Source organism: Bos mutus, chromosome 1 (genome assembly GCF_027580195.1).
Source record: "Bos mutus isolate GX-2022 chromosome 1, NWIPB_WYAK_1.1, whole genome shotgun sequence".
NCBI lineage: Eukaryota > Metazoa > Chordata > Mammalia > Artiodactyla > Bovidae > Bos > Bos mutus.
In genome coordinates, this window is record NC_091617.1 from 132032923 (window position 1) to 132054154 (window position 21232).

At 38.2% G+C, this 21232-nt stretch overlaps 1 protein-coding gene across 6 annotated transcripts in view; it reads right to left on the bottom strand.

Annotated features, from left to right (window-relative positions):
- Positions 1-21232, bottom strand: part of PPP2R3A (protein phosphatase 2 regulatory subunit B''alpha) — a 233752-nt gene that overhangs the window by 88183 nt on the left and 124337 nt on the right. For all 6 annotated transcript variants that reach the window (XM_070375954.1, XM_070375969.1, XM_070375959.1 and 3 more), the window contains 2 exons: positions 11808-11882; positions 3207-3293 (listed from right to left, as the gene is read on the bottom strand). In XM_070375954.1, coding sequence (XP_070232055.1) covers positions 3207-3293; positions 11808-11882 — 162 coding nt within the window. The remainder of the gene's footprint in view (positions 1-3206; positions 3294-11807; positions 11883-21232) is intronic.

Genomic DNA, 21232 nt, shown 5'->3' on the forward strand with positions numbered 1-21232 from the left:
GGGTCTCTCTTGACTCCCTGTGTGCCCCTAGGATAAACACCAAAACCAATCATTTTTGAGTTCAGAATTCTTATTATCAGTCAAATTATCACATAAGTGGCCAGAGATATATGCAGACCTTTTTAGAAAGATTCAGAAAAAACAAAAAAAGATAAACCATAAGGAAACTTAGGAAATAGAAAAAACAAAGTGAGATGACAGAAATAAGATCAGATAAATCAATAGTTGGGACTTCCCTCATAGCTCAGTCAGTAAAGAATCTGCCTGCAATGAAGGAGACCCAGGTTCAGTTCTGGATGGAGAGGATCCCCTGGAGAAGGAAATGGCAACCCACTCCAGTATTCTTGCCTGCAGATTCCCATGGACAGAGGAGCCTGGCAGGCTATAGTTCATGGGTTGCAAGAGTCAGACACGACTTAGCGACTAAACCACTGCCATATCAACAGTCACAATAAAGGTAAAGAGGTCAATCTCCCTGTTAAAAGATTTTCAGATTGAGAATAAAACTCAAATCCAACAAGCAGATCTAGGTATATGTTGTCCATAAGAGATAAGTCTGACAGAGGATGAGATGTTTGGATGGTATCACCAACTTGATGGACATGAGCTTGAGCAGGCTCCAGGAGCTGGTGACAGATAGGGAAGCCTGGTGTGCTGCAGTCCATGGAGTCGCAAAGAGTCAGACATGACTGAATGACTGAACTGAACTTAAAATTTTAAAGTAAGGTTAAAATATATACTGCTGTTGCTGCTGAATATATACTAGCTAAATCTTAAAAAGAAAGCATGTCAATATTAGAAAATAAAATGGAATCCAAGGTGAAAAGCATTATAAGAAAGATAACTATTAATATTTCATAATGAAAATGTATTACTTTGATAAGATTCATTTTCTAAAATGTGAATACTGGAAATCCAAAATAATTTGGCAAATTGAAAACAAGATAAATTATGAAATTATGGTAAAAGAGACTCAATGAAAGATTTTACAGCCAGTAAAAATTATAAAGTCTGCATAGAAACAAAGGAAAATCATGACATGCTAAGTGCAAAATACAGGATATACGATTATACACACTAAGAACTACATTAAATTCTAAATCCAATATGCATGTGAATACGACTAGAAGTACACATAAAAATATTAGTTTTATTAGGGTGCTAAAATATGCCTTCTCTTCTGTTTTCCAAACTTGCTTGTAATGTTTTTATACAATGATCGTTAATGTATAAAACAGAATATGTACAATAAAACAAATCTTGAGAAGCAGGGGGGCTCTCATTTTCATCTACTGGATTGTTATAAAATGAAAAAAATGAATCACTTCTGCTGGTGGGAGTATGTAAATTTAAGTATGCATTAGTGCAGGCGTTTAGGAGGGTAACTTGGCAGGATCTATGAAACTGTAAATGCACACACCATCTGATCCAGGATTTTCCTTCCAGTAGTCTATTTTAGAGAGATTCATACTCATATGGACACAAGAGAAAAGTGTAAGGGTGTTCGCTGTATTACTCTAATAGGGAGAATATGAAAACGACTTGAACATCTTCAATATGTATGTAATTACAGCATAGCCATGCCACAGATTATGCAGTAGTTAAAAGAATGAGATAGAGTTATATTGATCGAAATAAAAAAACATCAAGACATACTGTTAAGTTAAAAAAAGTTAACAGAATATGTGTGGTCTCACATATTAAAAAAAATTCATAAAAAGCAGCCATCTAGAACAAAACTAAATAAATACGCCATACATATATACTCCATACACATGCATAAAAAGGAATAAAACCACAGATAATATGGGTTCCCTCTGGTAAAAGGAGTGAAATGGCAGGATAAAGAGATAAATAGTGACTTCTGGTTATTATTTTATACATGTTTATATTATTTGAACATTTTATGTGCATACATTCAGGTACTAAGAGGCAAACTAAAGAGAGCGGTAGGGAAGAAAATAGAGGGAAGCAGAACACTTGAGCTCTATTTCCAGTTCAGTTACTTAGTAGCTGTATGATCTTATCCAAGTCATTGAACCATATTTGCCTCAAATGTTATTGTAAGTAAGAAAAATCTGGATTATAATAATGATCTAGAAATACAAACTTAATATGCATCAGGAATGTTAGGATTATCATTCTTCAGGTGTAAGGCCTTTTTTCAATGGAATTCTTGCCATCTCAACCCATCCCCATGTAACCTCCTGAGAGCCCAGGCAAAAACCAGATGTTTAGTAAATATTAATAATGACTGTAATGATGACTTTTCATTTATTAGAATAAGAAATGTTTGCATATCTATTACAGACTGGTAATTTTGCCAATTTTGTCTGTCCCAGATAAAGATGGGAAAAAATAAGAGTGTAAACAAGGTTGTATTATTCACCCAAATTTCATTTAGTATGATTTATTTAAAATAAAACATTTCATTTCAAGTGTGACCAATTCTGCTTTCTTTAAGTTAGTAGAAATGCTTGAACAATCAAGCATGAAGACTGCCTCGGTAAAAGGCACCCACTAGTGATCAATACTTTCTCATTTGGTAAAAAAAAAATAATTGAATGAAATACATTCTTTCTTAAAAGGAATTTTCAGTATTTTTCTCCAGCAGGAGCTGGATAAAGCGTCATTGCTCAAAGGAACAAGTTGAAACTCCTCCACTTGTTTTGCCAGGCTCTTCCCAACCTGGCCCCGTCTCACCCCTCAGGCCTCATCACTGGTCACTGATCACTCTCTCCTTGGAGCCTGTGGCCACTTAAGACCGTCCTGCAGTTCCTGAACATGACATTTTCATACTTCTGGGCCTTTGCTTAGGCTGCTTGCTCTATCTGGAATCCCCTTTTCTTTTAATTTTTTAATCTTGTAAACACTTGATATCTTCAAGGTCAAGATCACATGCCAGTCCTACTGTGAAGCCTTCACTGCATATTTATGACACATTTCTGTGGAATTTTTCGTCAGGTGTGGCTGTCTGTACGCTTTTCTCTTTTGTTCCACAGTGCATGCCCTGATGTGAAAATCTCTTGTTACTCATCTTTGTTCTCCCAACACATCCCAGGTAGCTGATAACTGCTTAATAACTGAAAAGAGTGACTTTGCACATAATAGGGCTTTGCACATAATGAGCACTCAAATATTTGTTAAATGAAGTAAGATTGTCATTTAAATTGCTCCTTAAATATAAATTTCAATGAGAGGCATACTTGCAAAAAGTTGCTTTTTCTTATCTCTGTTGCCGTAATTTTTCCACTCCAAGATCTGTTGACTGTGTAGAATATTCTCTGAATAACCTGGTTCCAGAAGGAAAACAAAACCAAATAAAAACATTAAAGATACCTATTATGTTATCAAAGGCCATCTTATGAATATTCTTTGAACCAAGCAAGTTTTGTGATTATATCCAGTGTCATTTCTAGTAAAAATGTTTAAAAATCTACATCCATATACTTTACATCTGCCCTTATAATTCTAAGAATAAAAAGATTCTTTGCTCACAAGTCTGCATTTCCTAGGTGCCTACATGTCACTTTTTTTTTTTTTTTTAACCTCTCATACAGTGATGCCTGACTCAAGCAGTGCCTGTTGGGCTAGGTGTTTTTGGAAAGCACAAGAGGTGAGAAGTATGCACTGGGTTGGCTTAACAATTACTGGGTCAGAAGAAAGGCTGCCAACGTGGTATGATTCAAGAGGGCATTATTCCAGTTAGTATAGCCTTATCCATTGGTGTTTTGAAGACTTACAGACTCTGGAAACTCAGATACATTTGGGATAATTTATATACCAAGTCCTGACTTGGGCATGAACAATTTTGTTACTAACTGGGTTTTAGTAAGCTTAACAAAGGTGAAACTCTGGAGAAGACCAGGACAAGATGAAAGAGGAGGAGGAAGGTTGGCAAGTGTGTCTGAAATTGAGGATGTATGTGCTGTGGTGGAGGTAGGAGGCCACGGTGCATTCTTTGCATTTTACCTGACTTATTCCCACCCATTTAATTTGCCCTTGACCTGGTAGTTTTTTTGTTTTTTGTTTTTTTTCATTTTCTCCAAAAAGAAGCAAGGGTGAGAAAAGCAATTAAACAAGGTTTTTGTTTTTGTTTTTGGTATACTGGCTTTGATTTTGATTATCTAATGATATGGAAATTCTGTATCCTTGGTTGAACCCAGGTCTCCGGCATTGTAGGCAGAGGCTTTAACCTCTGAGCCACCAGGGAAGCCCATAGAAGAGATTAGATCCCTATAAAAAGGCTATTTTAGTGCATAAAGAACAAAAAGGGGAAGACATTTAGACATCTATCCTAAACTAAACAACTATTCTGTTTCTGGACTCTTTGACAAAGAGTGATTCCCATAGGAAGCCCCAGAATAGGGACTTGGGCTGAGCTGTCTTCTGTGCTCCTGACGTCACCCATGTCTGTGCTCCTTCAGTCATCCTGTGGTTATGTTCTAGACACAGGTACACCTGACTCTCACCACCTCCAAAGTCTAAGGCACCTGGTCTTTTTTCACGTGCATCCCAGTGCCTGATATATTGCTCTGCCTATATCAACAGGTGGTCAATAACTACATGATAATTTAAGAAAAACTGAGGTATAATTAACATACAGTAGTTTTTGGCATACTAATGATTTAATATTTGTATATATTGTGAAGGGCTTCCCCGATGGCTCAGCAGGTAAAGAATCCACATGCAATGCAGGAGACACAGGTTCAATTCCTGGGTCAAGAAAATCCCCTGGAGGATGGCATGGCAATCCACTCCAGTATTCTTGCTGGGAAAATTCCATGGATAGAGGAATCTGGTGGGTTAAGGTCCATGGGGTCGCAAAGAGCTGGACATGCCTGAAGCGAATGAACATATATATTGTGAAATGATCACCACAATGTCTACTTAACATACATCACTATGGTTACAGAATTTTTTTTCTTGTGAAATTTTAAGATTTACTCAGTAATTTTCAGTTGTGTCTGACTCTTTGCAACCCCATTGACTATGCAGTCCACTGAATTCTCCAGGCCAGAATACTGGAGTGGGTAGCCTTTCCCTTCTCCAGGGGATCTTCCCAACCCAGGGACTGAACCCAAGTCTCCTGCATTGTGGGCAGATTCTTAATCAGCTGAGCCACAAGGGAAGCCCAAGAATACTGGAGTGGGTAGCCTATCTCTTCTCCAGCGGATCTTCCCAACCCAGCAATCTAACCAGGTCTCCTGAATTGCAGGCAGATTCTTTACCAACTGAGCTGTCAGGGAAGCCCACATCTTCCGTATCCATTCATCTGTTAATGAACATTTAGCTTGTTTCCATATATTGGCCATTGTAAATAAGGCCATAGTAAACACAGGCGTGCATGTGTCTTTTCACGTTAGTGTTTCTGTTTTCTTTGGATGAATACCCAGAAGCAGAATTGCTGAATTAGCTCTATTTTAATTTATTTGAGGAACTTCCATTGGTTGCACCAATTTACATTCTTTTCTCCACATCTTTGTTATTTCTTGTCTTTTTGATGAAAGCCATTCTAACAAGTGTGAGGTGATATCTTACTTTAGTTTTGATTTGAATTTCCCTGATGATTAGTAGTGTTGAACATCTTTTCATGTACCTGTTGGCCATCTGTGTGTCTTCTTTGGAAAATTGCTTGATAAATTAATGAGGTTGGAAAGCTGTATAACAAAGACTTCTGAGTTGTATTTGTGATAGAGACATATGCGTTGGATTCATAGCTAGCTAACTGAATAAACTCTTCAGAGTTTTGAACAGCAGATGGATGTAACCTAGGGAAGTAATTAATATTTTACATAAATCAGTATTGTTGTCTATGATTTACCGATAGGCTACATATAAGATACACAGAAAATATAAAACAGGGAACTGTATATAAAATTATTGTGAAAGATACTACTGGACTAGAGTGTAGGTGTGATCACGATCTGAAGGGCTCTCAGGTGGAAGACGTTGATTGGCTTCGTATTGCATCATAGTGTAGAACTAGAACTGGAACTACTAGAACTACTGGATAGAAATGCTTCAATGTAAATAAGAGTTTCCTAAAATTAGCCCTATTAAGCAATGGGTTGTATGAAGTAGCGAAGTTACTTCTCACCAAGTTATTTACGCAGAAACTCACAGGATTCCTATGTTGGGTGGGAGCAGGGACTAGCTGATGTTTATAAGTTCTCTACTGGCTCCACTCAGACTCTGAATGAGGTGCTTCAGGGCAGAAAATAGAGGATTTTAGGCCAGAAATTATATATGTGTGTGTATATATATATATATATATATGAAAATAAAAATTAAGAATATCTTTTATCATAGTTCCATGTTCCTTTTCTCAAGTTAAAGTCAATTACAACACATATTATTACACCAAACTTTTCTTTTTGTACATTGTTAGATTTTGTCCTTATTTCTTGATTGTGAATATAAAATTATCTTAAAGTCTAAGTTTCCTATCTACCTAAATTTTATATATATACTACTTAAATATTTTATATTACTTATGGAGGTACTATGTTATACTTAAAAGTATAAAACTTGAGTCTGTATTTTTGCTTATTTTATTATTTTTTCATTTTTTGTTCTGACAGAATTTTTAAAATTTGTCAACATTTTGAATATCAAGTAATTTCCTATTTTTAGCATCTGATAAGTTACTTGCCTTGTACTGTAAAAAACTGAACATGTATACCATTCTCCATAGCCTAACTCTCCTTATTCAGTGGCCCCACTATATCAGCACATTTACTGGGTTCCACAATACTGATTCAGCATTTTAACTTACCGAGGGAGGGGCACCATCTAGTGGTAAGAGCATGTAGTTGCTGGTTCTACACGAATTGCAGTTTTTCCCCCCTAACTTTTGGTCTACCAGTTTTAGGTTTTTAAGAGAAATTAAGAAATATATAAAAATATAAAAAAATGTAAAAATTAATAGCAGTAAGAATAACTACATACTACCAATGACAGAAATGAAATTGGATAATTTTTTACCAGGGATCTCTAGTCAACTTGACAATTTGAATTATAAATCAGTTTTCTTTATATCTACTCAATTGGAAATTTCTTTTTTTTTTTTTTTTTTAATTTTTTTTTTTTTAAACTTTACATAATTGTATTAGTTTTGCCAAATATCAAAATGAATCCATCACAGGTATACATGTGCTCCCCATCCTGAACCCTCCTCCTCCTCCCTCCCCATACCATCCCTCTGGGTCGCCCCAGTGCACTAGCCCCAAGCATCCAGTATCGCATCGAACCTGGACTGGCAACTCGTTTCTTACATGATATTTTACATGTTTCAATGTCATTCTCCCAAATCTTCCCACCCTCTCCCTCTCCCACAGAGTCCATAAGACTTTTCTATACATCAGTGTCTCTTTTGCTGTCTCGCATAATCGGGTTATTGTTACCATCTTTCTAAATTCCATATATATGCGTTAGTATACTGTATTTATGTTTTTCCTTCTGGCTTACTTCACTCTGTATAATAGGCTCCAGTTTCATCCACCTCATTAGAACTGATTCAAATGTATTCTTTTGAATGGCTGAGTAATACTCCATTGTGTATATGTACCACAGCTTTCTTATCCATTCATCTGCTGATGGACATCTAGGTTGCTTCCATGTCCTGGCTATTATAAACAGTGCTGCGATGAACATTGGGGTACACGTGTCTCTTTCCCTTCTGGTTTCCTCAGTGTGTATGCCCAGCAGTGGGATTGCTGGATCATAAGGCAGTTCTATTTCCAGTTTTTTAAGGAATCTCCACGCTGATCTCCATAGTGGCTGTAAATTTCTAATTCACAATTTTAGATCACCAGGAATGGAAGGGGACTTCCCTGGTGGCTCAGACCGTAAAGAATCTGCCTGGAGGCAGGAGACCTGGGTTCAATCCCTAGGTTGGGAAGATCCCCTGGAGAAGTGAATGGCTACCCACTCCACTATTCTTGCCTGGTGAATTCCATGGACAGAAGAGCCTGGTAGGCTATAGTCCATGAGGTTGCACAGAGTTGGTTACAAGACTGAGTGACTGATACTTTTCACACTTTTAGGAATGGAAGTATGTGTTTGGTGGCTCTGTCAAGAGAGTTTTAGACAAGGGGATCAAACTCAGACACAGAAATTACAGAGATTGCTCTTTGTAGGTGACATGGATGCAGGTGAACACCTGAGTGCCAGAAGCCTGGCCCTTCTACTAGGCGCCACTGAAATATCTTTACTGCCAGCACCAATATTACAGAAAAGTATTTTCAATCTTATCGCTTATTTTAAAACCTACCTCTTTCCTCAAAAGTCAGCATGTGCCAATAAGGATAAGCAGAGTCTTATTTACTGGTAATTTCTTTGCATGGTATGCAAATATGCATACTCAAGGGTCACAATTTGCAGGTATTTCCAATTTCCATTTTCATTCAATATCAAAAGGTTTATTACTCAATGTCAACTCTTCTCTGGAAATAAGAGTGACTTTGGGTATTTGCTATATGCATAGTTGGTATTCTAGCTTTCCAATCTAAAACAGCTGACAAAATAATTAAGATTAACTAAACAAACAAATATAGTCTTTTCCTCCTGTAGCACAGGTTTTCACTGATAAATGGAAAATAAAAGTTGCCCAGTTTTCTTCATCATTTATGTGCCACACAAAAGCTAATACTTGAGTCATAAGCTGTCAGCAGTTTCTTCCAACTGTAAAGTGAAATAATTGAGTAACTCTAGCATGTGAACAAAATCTATTAATTATCCTATGCTGTATGCCACTGAAATTATATTCAGTAGGGTCAGATGATACATTAATTTTTGTTTTTTGACATCTGTCATTAATTCTGACTGATCTTTGTGAGTCTCTTGGAAAAACTGCTGTCTGTCTTTGCCATGAGCAGGGCAAAGTCTGACACTTCTCTAAATTTGCTTACCATTATGCCTTTAGCAAGAACATTAATTTCATACTAGAAAGCTTATTTTGTATTTTTTATAGAAAGATTCACTGTACTTTGATATAGTACAAAATTTTCAATGACTTCATGTCATTATCTGACCAAATTTCATAATAGAAGAGACACTGGAGAACAGACCATCAGTCCAATAAAATTCTATTCAGTGCGATACTTTTTTATTGGCACCTCGGTGTTTTCAATGTTAGTATGGGATTATCACAAACAAGCAGTCACACTTATCTTAGTATATACAGATTCACATTTTGTGTTCTCAGTTGGACCTAATTTACTACGTATGTTATGATGCTGTTTCGAGCTGCCCCATTATCGCTATTTAATCATAAGTAGTTTACACTTTTATGACAACTTCTGAGTAATGGATTCATCTTGAAAAAATTTTTATTGTTTACAATGTTGTGTTAGTTTCTTCTGTGCAGCAAAGTGAACAAGTTATACTGGATTCATTTTTGTGAACAGGGGATTTTAAAGTAGCATAATACTAGCAATAAAGTATAAATTTAAAAAAGTAAACAATAATATGCAAATACCATGCATATGTCAGCAGAAAATTAACTGAATTCTGTTAATTGACCTATGTAGTTCTTTTTTTTGTGTGTGTGTGTGTAATAAAGTTTTATTAAAGTATAAAGGAGATAGAGAAAGCTTCTGACATAGGCATCAGAAGAGGGTAGAAAGAGTACCCCCTATGTAGTTCTTCTTGGTCAATGATTGACATACTAGTATTTCTCAGAAAATGTGAATTACATGCAAACAAAACTGTATCATGGCTTTTCATTCTGAAATCATAAAACTACCAGGGGTCACTAGATGATCCCAGTCTATCATAGGTCTGGAGATCATACTTTAGTAAATACCAAACTAGAAAGAGTACAAAGGAAAATTTGTGCTTTCATAATTCTGATCTTTAACATCTTCTCTAAGAACAAATTCAAATGATTCCTATACAGAGCATTTTCTGAATTGGCAGAATGTTGGAATAGATTATCAAGATCTTTTCAATCTCTTGAGATTCTAATACATTATTGAGTGACCAAAAAGTTTGTTCAGGTTTTTCTGTTACATCTTACAGAAAAGCCTGAACAAACTTTTTGGCCAACTCAATTTTAATATGCTCTGAGTTTACAGAACAGTCAACAATCAGAATCCAGTAATTCTCATTGGGATTGAAACCATGGTTACATGTAGAGTTCTTAATTCTACACATGAATAACTTCACTTACTCACTCAATAAATACCTACTGTATATCTATTATGTGCCAGGCCCTATTTCAGGTATTAGAGATATAGCAGGATCTAAATATAGATGAAGTCCCTCCTCTCATGGAGTTTATGTTATAGAGAAGGACATGGACAATAAACAAAAATTTTAAATATCAGATGTTATAGCACTAAGAAGGAAAATAAAGCAAAACAAAAGAAGAGTAGAGGGAGGGGACAGAGAGAGAAGATAGCTGAAGAAGGCAGAGGGTGATCAGGGAAGGTCTCATTAAGAAGGGAATGTCTGAGCACACATCTGGATGAAGTGAGGGAGTGGGTCACGCAGCAATCTGTAGGAAGAGCATTCCAGGCAGAGGAGAGAGTAAAGACAAAGCACCTGAGGCAGAAGTGGGTTTGGCTTGTTCCAGGAGCAGAGAGAACAACTGTTGCTTAAGTAACAGAGAGTGGGCATTGTGAGGGTGTGGGTGGCTGGGTGGGGGGTTATGGAGAATAATGGCAAGAACTTTGGCTTTCATTCTGAATGAGATGGGGAAACACTGGAGGGTTTGAGCAGAGGAGTGACATGATCTGACTTACATTTTCAAAGAATAACTCTGTGGAGACTAGGCTGTAGGGCAGTGAGGGTATAAGCAGGGAGACCAATTAGAGGGAATCCACGTGAGAAACAAGGATGACCAGCTGGGCCAGGATGACTGTGGTAGAGGTAGCTTAGTGTCGGGTTGTGGTTACAAGCAAAAACAACTTTTAAGACAGTCTTAGATGGCAGTGACATCTTATGGTTCAAATGAAGTCTTATAAAGTTTTATGTCAGCAGAGAATCAATGTAAAAGGAAATAATGAAGTTCCTACAGGAGAAAAAATAGTGGTAGTATTCTGTAATTCAACAGAACCCAACAATCCATAGCCAACAAAAAGTGCCCCAAGAAGGAGAGGGTCTTCCTCGGAAGAGACTGCCCTATTTACTGGGAGAGCTGAACCAGAGGTGGGGATCGTATCAGCCGGGTATGGCTGTGAATGTGAGGTGTGCCCTGAGGTTCATCTGTGGAATTCTTGCACAGATAATCTGGGAGCTAGGGCAGAGAACGCCTGGTGTGGCTGCAGTGTGAGCTGCAGGCCTGTGAGCTCTCACCCGTAATGCATGCCCTGCCTGTGACTGATCGAATGAGGCTGTGCATGAGAAACGGAATGAGAACACCTTGCAAAACAGGAGACTGTGATTATGTTATTTTAAATTCTTACATGATTTATTTTCTGATTATAAATACTCATTTCTCATTATCATCTCAGTTCTAATTTTGAGGTACTCTAGATAACATCTTTTTTTTTTTTTTGGGAAAAGGCTGTTGAAAAATTCTTGTATTATTTGCAAATACTAAAGATCAACTGGGTATCAATATTAATGGAGACCAGAAAGAATGAGTATATCACTTAGATTTTGTATACAAGAGACTTCTTAAGCACTAGGCACATAGAAGAAGTGAATGAGATATAAATAATTAATTCAATTTTATTTCCTCCCATTTAAAATAATCATTATGGCCCATTCTACATAAAGATCTAAAAGCTTAGATACTAGGCAGTGACAAAAAGGAAACTTAAAAGAGTTTTATTAAGACAAAAAAGGACTCAGCCTACCGTGGTGATGTACCGGGAGTGGAATTCTGGAGCGTCTTTCAGGAACGTGAGGCCAGGATGTGTATCTACCACATCCTGAAAAAGAACAAAATCATAACTAAGTTAACAAACATACCAAAAAACCCCCTAAGATACATACTGAATTTTTTTAAACTCTTGTACAATACTTGCCAGTTGAGCATATTTGCTGTTTCACAATACTGAACAATACACTTAAAATTTAACTAGTATTTTATTAAACTCAAATATTTCACAAGCACACTTTTGTGTGACTTTGATATGTACAGTATACTTCAAGAAAGTTAAAGTGTTAATCTGGCTATATCTGGTGATTTGTAAATCAAGTGTCTTACAGGTACATGCTGTAATTCTAACACACATCAGCGAAATTCATCCCATAGATCTTGTTAGGGATTGCCAAGTGAAATTTACACAAAAAGGAGGATAGACAGAAGCCAACTAGAATGATTCTTTCTTAACCTACAGACATGGGAAATTACTGGAAAAAATAATAGCCTGGTAGCCAAATAACTTTATGTTAAGGTATGTGAGTCAGCTAATGTTCATCAAAATCACTGTGTTGATAAATCTGTTTTCCAATTTAGGTTTTTATTTATTTTAAATCTGATATCCTGTTCTCATAGAAGACTATTTGAACATTAAAACCTTGAAATAGTTTTTTTTTTCTTTGTTGTTCAGTTGCTTAGTCACATCCGACTCTTTGAGACCCCATGGATTGCAGCATGCCAGCCTTCCTGTCCATCACCGACTCCTGGAGCTTGCTCAAACTCATGTCCATTGAGTCATTGATGCCATCCAACTATCTCGTCCTCTGTTGTCCCCTTCTCCTCCTGCCTTCAATACTTCCCAGCATCAGGGTCTTTTCTAATGAGTCAGTTCTTCACATCAGGTGGCCAAAGTACTGGAGCTTCAGCTTCAGCATCAGTCCTTCCAATAATATTCAGGACTGACTTCCTTTAGGACTGACTGGTTTGATCTCCCTGCAGTCCAAGGGACTCTCAAGAGTCTTCTCCAACACCACAGTTCAAAAGCATCAATTCTTCAGCACTCAGCCTTCTTTATGGTCCAACTCTCACATCCATACATGACTACTGGAAAAACCATAGCTTTGACTATACAGACCTTTGTTGACAAAGTAAAGTCTCTGCTTTTTTAATATGCTGTTTGGATTTGTCATAGCTTTTCTTCCAAGGAGTAAGTGTCTTTGAATTTCATGGATGCAGTCACCACCTGCAATGATTTTGGAGCCCAAGAAAATAGTCTGTCAGTGTTTCCCACTGTTTCTCCATCTATTTGCCATGAAGTGATGGGATCAGATGCCATGATCTTTGTTTTCTGAATGTTGATTTATAAGTCAACTTTTTCACTTTCCTGTTTCACCTTCATCAAGAGGCTCTTTAGTTCCTCTTCACTTTATGCCATAAGAGTAGTATCATCTGTGTATCTGAGATTATTGTTATTTCACCTGGCAATCTTTTATTTTTTTGGATTTAAAGTATTTTTATTTTTATTTTTTTATTTTATTTTTAAACTTTACAATATTGTACTGGTTCTGCCATATATTGAAATGAATCCACCACAGGCATACACATGTTCCCCATCCTGAACCTGGCAATCTTGATTATAGCTTGTGTTTCACCCAGTCTGGCATTTTACGTGATGTGCTCTGCATATAAGGTAAATAAGCAGGGTGACAATATACAGCCTTGACAAACTCCTTTCCCCCTTTTGAAGCAGTCTGTTTTTCCATGTCCGGTTCTGTTGCTTCTTGACCTGCATACAGGCTTCTCAGGAGGCAGGTAAGGTAGTCTGGTATTCCCATCTCTTTAAGACTTTTCCACTATTTGTTGTCTACACAGTCAAAGGCTTTAGTGTAGTCAATGAAACAGAAGTAGATGTTTTTCTGAAATTCTCTAGCTTTTCCTATGACCCAGGGGATGTTGGCAATTTGATCTCTGGTTCCTCTGCCTTTTCTAAATCCAGCTTGTTTTAAATCCTGGAAGTTCTCAGTTCACATACTACTGAAGCCTAGTTTGGAGGATTTTGAGCATTATTACCTTATTAGCATGTGAAATGAGTTTTTTTTTTTTCTAATTAGGTTTTTAAAACATTTTCAATGAGTCTGGAGAATCTAATGGAGATAATTACTGTTAATTTAATAACCAGAGGCAACAGTAATACTACCACAGAAATAATCTATTAATTGGCTAGTCATGAATGGAAAGACATCAGTTACATCTCTTTTCTTTGTTTCCTCAGAGCAGTTAGCTATTTAGACTGTACTTACCAGTACAGTCTAAAACCAATGAACCTTATTTAAATTTTTATTTGGAAATAATTTTAGTCTTACAGAAAATTACAAAAATATTACAGAGAGATTCCCTATGTTCTTCTCCTAGCTTCTCATAGTGGTAACAACTTAACTGACCTGCCTCTTGAGAAACCTGTATGCAGGTCAGGAAGCAACAGTTAGAACTGGACATGGAACAACAGACTGGTTCCAAATAGGAAAAGGAGTTCGTCAAGGCTGTATGTTGTCACCCTGCTTATTTAACCTATATGCAGAGTACATCATGAGAAACACTGGGATGGAAGAAGCACAAGCTGGAATCAAGATTGCTGGGAGAAATATCAATAACCTCAGATATGCAGATGACACCATCCTTATGGCAGAAAGTGAAGAAGAACTTAAAAGCCTCTTGATGAAAGTGAAAAAGGAGAGTGAAAAAGTTGGCTTAAAGCTCAACATTCAGAAGACTAAGATCATGGCATCCGGTCCTACCACTTCATGGCAAATAGATGGGGAAACAGTGGAAACAGTGACTGACTTATTTTTCTGGGCTCCAAAATCACTGCAGATGGTGATTGCAGCCATGAAATTAAAAGACACTTACTCATTGGAAGGAAAGTTATGACCAACCTAGACAGCATATTCAAAAGCAGAGACATTACTTTGCCAACAAAGGTTGTCTAGTCAAGGCTATGGTTTTGTCAGTGGTCATGTATGGATGTGAGAGTTGGACTTGAAAGAAAGCTGAGCGCTGAAGAATTGATGCTTTTGAACTGTGGTGTCGGAGAAGACTCTTGAGAGTCCCTTGGACTGCAAGGAAATCCAACCAGTCCATCCTAAAGGAGATCAGTTCTGGGTGTTCATTGGAAGGGCTGATGCTGAGGCTGAAACTTCAGTACTTTGGCCACCTCATGTGAAGAGCTGACTCATTGGAAAAGACCCTGATGCTGGGAAAGATTGAGGGCAGGAGGAGAAGGGGACGACAGAGGATGAGATGGTTGGATGGCATCACCGACTCAATGGACATGGGTTTGGGTGGACTCTGGAAGTTTGCGATGGACAGGGAGGCCTAGCGTGCTGCGGTTCATGGGGTCGCATAGAGTCAGACACAACTGAGTGACTGAACTGAACTGAACAAACCACAGTACAATTATCAAAACTAAGAAATGAACATTGTTGTAATACTGGGTTGGTGCAAAAGTAATTGCGGTTTCACTCTGTTGAACTTTGTTGTTTGATACTGGAATACATTTTTAAATAAAAGTGGTTATCATCTTAATGCACATTTCTTGCTTTATGACTAATGACTTATTACTTATTTTATATTTATTTTAGACTCCAGAAATGATGTTAGACAAGCAAATTTCAGTGATTTTTTATTCAAGTTCAAAATGGGTTGTAAAGCAGTGGAGACAACTACCAATGTCAACAACACATCTGGCCCAGGAACTGCTAATGAACATACAGTACAGGGGCAGTTCAAGAAGCTTTGCAAAGGAGATGACAGCCTTGAAGATGAAGAGCACTGTGGCCAGCCATCAGAAGTTGGTAATGACCAACTGAGAGCAACCATCGAAGCTGATCCTCTTACAATTACATGGGAAGTTGCTGAAGAACTCAACATCGATCTTTCTATGGTCGTTCGGCATTTGAAGCAAATTGGAAGGGTGAAAAAGTTTGATAAATGACTGCCTCATGAGCTGACTGAAAAAAAAAAAATCGTTGAAGTGTCGCCTTCTCCTATTCTATGCAACAACAATGAAACATTTCTTGATCAAATTGTGATGTGTGATGAAAGGTGGACTTTATACAACAACCGGTGATAACCAGCTCAGTGGTTGGACCAAGAAGAAGCTCCAAAGCACTTCCCAAAACCAAACTTGCACCAAAAAAAGGCATGGTCACCGTCTGTTGGTCTGCTGCCCATATGATTCACTATAGCCTTCTGAATCCCAGCGAACCATTACATCTGAGAAGTATGTTCAGCAAATTGATGAGATGCACCAAAAACTGCAATGCCTGCAGCCAGTACTGGGCAACAGAAAGGGCCCAATTCTTCTCCATGACAATGCTTGACCACACGTCGCAGAACCAACGCTTCAAAAGTTTCACGAATTGGGCTACAAAGTTTTGCCTCATTTGCTCTATTCACCTGACCTCTTGCCAACTAACTACCACTTCTTCAAGCATCTTGACAACTTTTTGCAAGGAAAATGTTTCCACAACCAGCGGGAGGCAGAAAATACTTTCCAAGAGTTTACTGAATCCTGAAGCACAGATTTTTATGCTACAGGAATAAACAAACATTTTTTGATGGCAAAAATGTGTTGACTGTAATGGTTCCTATTTTGATTGATAAAGATGTGTTTGAGCCTAGTTGTAATGATTTAATATTCACAATGAAAAACCGCAGTTACTTTTGTACCAACCTGATACTAAACTACCGGAGAAGGCAATAGCACCCCACTCCAGTGCTCTTGCCTGGAAGATCCCACGGATGGAGGAGCCTGGTGGGCTGCAGTCCATGGGGTCGCTAAGAGTCGGACACGACTGAGAGACTTCACTTTCACTTTTCACTTTCATGCATTGGAGAAGGAAATGGCAACCCACTCCAGTGTTCTTGCCTGGAGAATTCTAGGGACGGGGGAGCCTGGTGGGCTGCCGTCTCTGGGGTCGCACAGAGTTGGACATGACTGAAGCGACTTAGCAGCAGCAGCAATACTAAACTACAGATCTTATTCAAAATTTACCAGCTTTCCCCCTGAAGTCTTTTTTTTTCTGTTTCAGGATCCTAACTGCATTTAGTTCTTGTGTCTCATTGCTATCCCAATCCATGGCAGTTCTTCAGTCTTTCCTTATGTTTCATTTTTCTGACACTTTAATGAGTTCTGGTTAGTTTTTCTGTAGAATGTCTCTCAATGTGGCATGTCTGGTATTTTCTTATGATTAAAGTTACACACTTTTAGTGAATTTACCATGGAAGTGATGTGTCCTTTTCAGTCATACAAGGAGTATGTGGTGTTGATAGGTCTTACAACTTGTATTAATTTTTGAATATACTTGGTTAAAGTGGTATCTGTTGGGTCTGCCACCATAAATTTATTACGTTCCTTTAACAGTTGATAAATATCATGGAGGAGATACTTTGAGACTCTGTCAGTATCCTGTTTCTCTGTAAATTTTTGCCCACAAATATTAGCAGCCATTTATAGAAATTGACTGTGGCATTTTTATAATGCTGTTTACCAAATTTAGAACAACAGACTGGTTCCAAATAGGAAAAGGAGTACATCAAGGCTGTATATTGTCACCCTGCTTATTTAACTTATATGCAGAGTACATCATGAGAAACGCTGGACTGGAAAAAACACAAACTGGAATCAAGATTGCCGGGAGAAATATCAATAACCTCAGATATGCAGATGACACCACCCTTATGGCAGAAAGTGAAGAGGAACTCAAAAGCCTCTTGATGAAAGTAAAAGTGGAGAGTGAAAAAGTTGGCTTAAAGCTCAACATTCAGAAAACGAAGGTCATGGCATGTGGTCCCATCACTTCATGGGAAATAGATGGGGAAACTGTGGAAACAGTGTCAGACTTTATTTTTTTGGGCTCCAAAATCACTGCAGATGGTGACTGCAGCCATGAAATTAAAAGATGCTTACTCCTTGAAAGGAAAGTTATGACCAACCTAGATAGCATATTCAAAAGCAGAGACATTACTTTGCCAACAAAGGTTCATCTAGTTAAGGCTATGGTTTTTTCAGTGGTCATGTATGGATGTGAGAGTTAGACTGTGAAGACAGCTGAATGCTAAAGAATTGATGCTTTTGAACTGTGGTGTTGGAGAAGACTCTTGAGAGTCCCTTGGACTGCAAGGAGATCCAACCAGTCCATCCTAAAGGAGATCAGCCCTGGGATTTCTTTGGAAGGAATGATGCTAAAGCTGAAACTCTAGTACTTTGGCCACCTCACGCGAAGAGTTGACTCATTGGAAAAGACTCTGATGCTGGGAGGGATTGGGGGCAGGAGGAGAAGGGGACGACAGAGGATGAGATGGCTGGATGGCATCACTGACTCGATGGACGTGAGTCTGAGTGAACTCCGGGAACTGGTGATGGACAGGGAGGCCTGGAGTGCTGTGATGCATGGGGTCGCAAAGAGTCAGACGTGACTGAGCGACTGAACTGACTGACTGACCAAATTTATATAGTGGTGTTTACTTTGCTTTTCCCCTCATCCCCTCCACATTTGTTAAGTGAAATTTTTCTATAAGGAAGAGCTGTCCTTCCCTTGTATTTATTTGTTCAATTTATGTCAGTATAGACTCATGGGTATTTATTTCATTCTATGGGTTATAATCCAATACTATCATTGTGTTGGATTGTATCAGTTTATCAATAGCATCATAAAATACTAATATTATTCTGCTGCTCAAATTGAGCTAGCTTTGGTCCCTGGGAGCTGTTAGGTTGGCTCCTTTGTCCTCCTGACATACCCCATCCTTTTGTGAACACTTCCATATTTTCTGGTATCACAAAATAGTACAGGCTCATTTTATATTGTCTATGCTCCCACCTGAGAATCAACCTTTTCTCCAAGCAGCCCTGATTCCTTTTACTGGAGAATGGTATTTGGAACCAAATCTGGGGGCTAGGAGTGCTCGGTACTACTAGGGTGTCATTGCTACCGAATCCTCTTAGTAGACACAACTAGGAATACATGAATGTGTATCAGTTCATACATACCCATATACTTGTATTTTTCTATATCTATATGTATTAAAAACTATGTAATCATACAGATAATTTTAATTCAATAATGCAAGGTTCCCCCTTTCCTTTGTAACTGTTAATAGAATTGCCAACCATTACCCCATTGAGAAAGTAATTTACTAACTAGACTACAGTATTTGTATCTTTCGTCTTTAGAGTATCCAGTGAAGATATTATTTTCCAAGGTTATTTAGCTCTTTCCTTATCTTCTTTTATCTTCTTTAATGTAGTTGTGTTACCCATTTGTAATAGAGTTCATTTGTTATTGTTTATATTCTATTTTGGGCTTCTTTTTTTAAAATTTTATTTTTAAATTTTACAATACTGTATTAGTTTTGCCAAATATCGAAATGAATCCGCCACAGGTATACCTGTGTTCCCCATCCTGAACTCTCCTCCCTCCTCCCTCCCCATACCATCCCTCTGGGTCGTCCCAGTGCACCAGCCCCAAGCCTCCAGTATCGTGCATCGAACCTGGACTGGCGACTCGTTTCATACATGATATTATACATGTTTCAATGCCATTCTCCCAAATCTCCCCACCCTCTCCCTCTCCCACAGAGTCCATAAGACTGATCTATACATCAGTGTCTCTTTTGCTGTCTCGTACACAGGGTTATTGTTATCATCTTTCTAAATTCCATATATATGCGTAGTATACTGTATTGGTGTTTTTCTTTCTGGCTTACTTCACTCTGTATAATAGGTTCCAGTTTCATCCATCTCATTAGAACTGATTCAAATGTATTCTTTTCTACAGGTTTCAGTTCAGTTCAGTTGCTCAGTCATGTCTGACTTTTTGCGACCCCATGAATCGCAGCACACCAGGCCTCCCTGTCCATCACTAACTCCCGGAGTTCACTCAAACTCATGTGCATCGAGTCGGTGATGCCATCCAGCCATCTCATCCTCTGCTGTCCCGTTCTCCTCCTTGCCCCAATCCCTCCCAGCATCAGAGTCTTTCCCAGTGAGTCAACTCTTTGCATGAGGTGGCCAAAGTATTGGAGTTTCAGCCTCAGCATCAGTCCTTCCAATGAACACCCAGGACTGGTCTCCTTTAGGATGGACTGGTTGGATCTCCTTGCAGTCCAAGGGACTCTCAAGAGTCTTCTCCAACACCACAGTTTAAAAGCATCAATTCTTCGGCGCTCAGCTTTCTTCACAGTCCAACTCTCACATCCATACATGACTACTGGAAAAACCATAGCCTTGACTAGATGGACCTTTGTTGGCAAAATAATGTTTCTGCTTTTTAATATGCTATCTAGGTTGGTCATAACTTTCCTTCCAAGTATTTAATATTTTGGTGAAGAATTATAAATGGTATTTAAAAGATTTTATTTTCAATTATGTGTTGCTAGTATATAGAAAGTTGAGTTTCATATATTGATCATGTATCTGTAACCTTGCTAAACTCACTTATTAAATACAGCTTTAGCAGCATCCCATAAATTTTGATATGCTGTATTTTCATTTCAAAATATTTCCTAATTTTCCTTTTGATTTCTTCTTCTCTGACCCATAGGTTATTTAAAAGTTGTTATTTATCAAACATTTAGGAATTTTTCACAGATCTGTTATTGTTTCTAATTTAATTCCATTATGGTCAGAGAACATATTTAGTGAACTGAATATTTAAAATTTGTTGAGATTTATTCTATGGTCAGAATATAGTCTATCTTGGGAAATATTCTGTGTATGAGTTAAAGGTATGTATATTCTATATGACAAGGGTATGCTTGAACCCATACCTTCTTACTCAGATTCCTAGTGTCCTTTAGCCAGGAAATTAAAAGACGCTTACTCCTTGGAAGGAAAATTATGACCAACCTAGATAGCATATTAAAAAGCAGAGGCAGTACTTTGCCAACAAAGGTCTGTTTAGTCAAGGCTATGGTTTTTCCAGTAGTCATGTATGGATGTGACAGTTGGACTGTGAAGAAAGCTGAGCGCCAAAGAATTGATGCTTTTGAACTGTGGTGTTGGAGAAGACTCTTGAGAGTCCCTTGGACTGCAAGGAGATCCAACCAGTCCATTCTAAAGGAGATCAGTCCTGGGTTTCTTTGGAAGGAATGATGCTAAAGCTGAAACTCCAGTACTTTGGCCACCTCATGTGAAGAGTTGACTCATTGGAAAAGACTCTGATGCTGGGAGGGATTGGGGGCAAGAGGAGAAACGGATGACAGAGGATGAGATGGCTGGATTGCATCACCGACTCGATGGATGTGGGTTTGAGTGAACTCTGGGAGTTGGTGATGGACAGGGAGGCCTGGAGTGCTGTGATTCATGGGGTCGCAAAGAGTTGGACATGACTCAGCGACTGAACTGAACTGAACTGA